The following is a 3118-nucleotide window of genomic DNA, read 5'->3' as shown; positions in this document are numbered from 1 at the left end:
CATGTCCGTCGGTCCGTCAGCCTCGCAGCGAGGCCGGACTGACACACCCGCACGCAGGGTCCCGCACGCCCGTCGGATACCGGGGAAATTCGGGACGAGGTTGGAGGGGACACACGTCTCCTAGTAAACCACACTGGCGGGGCACCACGGCGTGTCAGGGTACAGCAGGCAGTGAACAGAGCGAAACCTGCAGAGGAGAGGAGCGATGCTGAGCATGGGGTGGCAGCGGCCCCAAGGCACCCTGGCTTGGGGAGGATAGGGTCCCCCCAACTCACCTGGATGGGTCCTCCTCGACGGAGAAGGCTCCCTTCATGTGGATGGAGTTGCGTTTGTTTTCGAACATGCCGTAGCTTAGTGTCACCTGGGGGGGGGAAGCACAGGGGGGGGGGTCAAGCGGCCGATGTGGCCATGAGGATCAAGCAGGGGCATGTGGGGGGGGAAGGCTGCAAAATTCACCCCATTTCCCAAAGCCTTCAGTCATACTCTGCATCACCCCACAGGGATGGGCTGATAGGGTTTTCCTCCTCCACTGATGTTTTGGCCACGCGTCAATCAATATCTTAGCTGCGATGCCCAATTTTTAGGTGACAACATGGGATACCTGTTTGTGGATCTCCGACTTGGGCACCTGGTGGAGGTTCTCCAGGTGGGAATGGAAGAGGTTGCTCCGGATGAGCTTCACCCCCAGCACGGACTCGATGATGTAGCCGATGGTGCAGTCGTCGGGCAGGCGGATCTTCTCCGCAGTGCTCATGAAGTGGCCCCCGCTGCCGGGAGACAGAGAGGGGGCTGCAGAGGAGCAAAGCCCAGGGGACGTGGGCACCCTGCGGGGTCTGGACATGACCAGCGGGTGCCCAGCTCTAATTAAAAGTCAATTAGGGGGAACCAAAGTCCTTCCCAGCTTGTTTCCAAGCCCCCTGCAGACACCCCCAGCAAGGCAAAGAGAGCAAGGTGGTGGGGCACGGTCCAATGTCCATCCCCAAAGATGTCGCAGCTCCGTGCCCCGCTGGGACCATGACGAGTCCCCATGGGAGAGCAACACCAACGCTCTTACCTGGCCCACGGGCTCATCTTCAGCGCCAGCCCCCGGCTGATACAAAACCCTGCTCCACCCGTGGCAAACCAGAAATGCACAGGGTGCTGCAAGAGAGGGGGAAGCAAGGGCAGTGAGATCTCCTCCTGACGACCGGGGAGCAAACCCCAGCCCAAATTAAGCCAGCCCCAACCTCTCGCTCCCCTCCTCACCATCTTGTTCTCACTGATCCTCTCCGTAGCCTGGATGGGTCGGTCCAGGCTGGGCTTCCCGATGTAGATGTCCTGCGTGTGGGGGTAGCTGGAGAGCAGCTTCACCAGCATCCGCACGTTCACGTAGTTGTCATCGTCCACGTGGCAGAACCACCTACAGTGACAGCAGTGTCACATCGGGCCGGGGCACCTTCCCAGACCCCATGCTGAGATACAGCCCCCAAAATGCGAACGGCCTCTGCTTGTATACCATCCCCCTCCCCTTGCAGCCCCCACCGTCCCCCACGGCAGCCTTGGGTGCTGCTTACTTTCTGCCAGACTCGATGAACTTGTCGTACTCCACGGCCATCTTGCAGGACAGGGCCTGGCGGCTGTGGGCGGCCGAGCAGTTGGTGTTGATGACGTTTCCTGCGGGAAGAGGTGGTGGTCAGAGCCCGGCATCGGGGTACCCCACATCTCCCCACATGCTTAAATGGCAACGCTTCACCACACACATCTCAAGCGTGCCGGGGGGTTGGAAACCTCATGGATGCCTCAGTGGTCTCCATGCCACATTGGTTTTGGGCAAAGGATGAATTTTTGGGGAGAATGGCTTTTGGGTCCACATGAGATAAGGGAAGGGATAAGCAAGGGATGCTGATGCAGCAGCTACACCAGGGTTGAGCCATATCCCATGTGCTATGCGTGATGCCACCCTACATCACCTTGCCCATCCCAGCCACCCTGGGAGTGCGGGGGTGTCCATGAGCCAGCTTCTCCAGGACACGATAGTCAAAATCCTGCCCTTTTCCTGTGGCCTTTCCCTGCAGCGGCCACCTGTCATTTGCTCGCCCAGCTCAAAGGCAATCGCTTCCCGGCCTGAAAAGGAGTCATTTGCATGGGGAGAATAGACCACGCCGACCCTGGGCCCTGGGAAAGGGCTGCCAGGAAAATGCTGCCGTGAAATCCTGGCTGCGTGAAATCCTGGCTGCGTTGCCCATCAATCCCAGCTCGCTCCAGGGACAAACCGGTACAAAGGCACCCCACCCCGTTAGCGTGCATCACGCAGGAGATGGGCTGGGCTGGGCTTACTGGGAAGGAAACTCATCCCCAGGTGGGGTTGCTGGGCAGAGGGTGCTTCAGGCACAATCAGTGAAACAAGTTGCCTTGTTCTCAGCCCAGGTCCCCATAGCAAGGGCTCCTCAGATTAGTGTCTAACCAGTGGCGTTTTGACCATTTTTTCAGAGCTCCCGGGTCAGGCTCCACGCCAGCCATGCTCCCTGGGCAGGAGCTCCTCAGGGGACCTGGCCAGGTCACGCATGCAAAGGGACAAGGAGTCTGTGGAGACTCACGTGCTTGCTTCTTCAGCTCCTCATCCTCTCCGTCCGTGAAGATGAAGGTCTGAAAGAGAAGACGAAGCACCTTTGAGGACCAAGGGGCTGAGGCCACGTGGCTCTGGATGTGACCCTGCAGCCCTGGGCAGCACCAGGGATCAGTCCCTTGAGGATGCTGGCGGTGAATTCTTCCCCTTTGCCAAAACCCAAAGCAGCACCGGAGAGCCAGGCATCCCCACCACACACTCAGTTTCAGACCAAGGAGGGTGCCGAGCCATCCCGGCTGGACACGGCACATCATGTCGTACCTCACCAGGGTGCAAACCCCAGCCCCCTCCCAGCGCCTGTGCTGAGCATCCCCATCCTCTCGCCTTTTACACGGGACAGCAGCAGGCAGGGAGATTTCGGGCAACACAAGGGCCGTCCCCAGCACGAATCGGGTGCACAGAGAGAAGCAGGTGATGGGGAGTGGGTGCAGAGCATGGCTTGATCTGAGCAAGGACATCGGACTTTAGCCGGTGCGGCCGGCACGTGCGGCCAGAGATGCCAAAGCAGTGGCC

General features: G+C 59.7%; 1 protein-coding gene across 1 annotated transcript; it reads right to left on the bottom strand.

Moving 5' to 3' along the window:
- Positions 1–24: 24 nt before the first annotated feature.
- LFNG (LFNG O-fucosylpeptide 3-beta-N-acetylglucosaminyltransferase) lies at positions 25–2625 on the bottom strand (the record flags this gene model as incomplete). The annotated part of the gene is made up of 7 exons (XM_009697046.1): positions 25–187; positions 276–361; positions 602–767; positions 1055–1140; positions 1246–1399; positions 1554–1653; positions 2577–2625. Coding segments are annotated over 7 exons (708 nt in total), but the record flags the coding sequence as incomplete, so codon positions are not given.
- Positions 2626–3118: the final 493 nt, after the last annotated feature.

Source organism: Cariama cristata, unplaced genomic scaffold (genome assembly GCF_000690535.1).
Source record: "Cariama cristata isolate BGI_N322 unplaced genomic scaffold, ASM69053v1 scaffold26383, whole genome shotgun sequence".
Classification (NCBI taxonomy): Eukaryota; Metazoa; Chordata; class Aves; order Cariamiformes; family Cariamidae; genus Cariama; species Cariama cristata.
The sequence above is the reverse complement of the archived record's forward strand: the minus strand, read 5'-3'. Positions and strand labels throughout refer to the sequence as shown.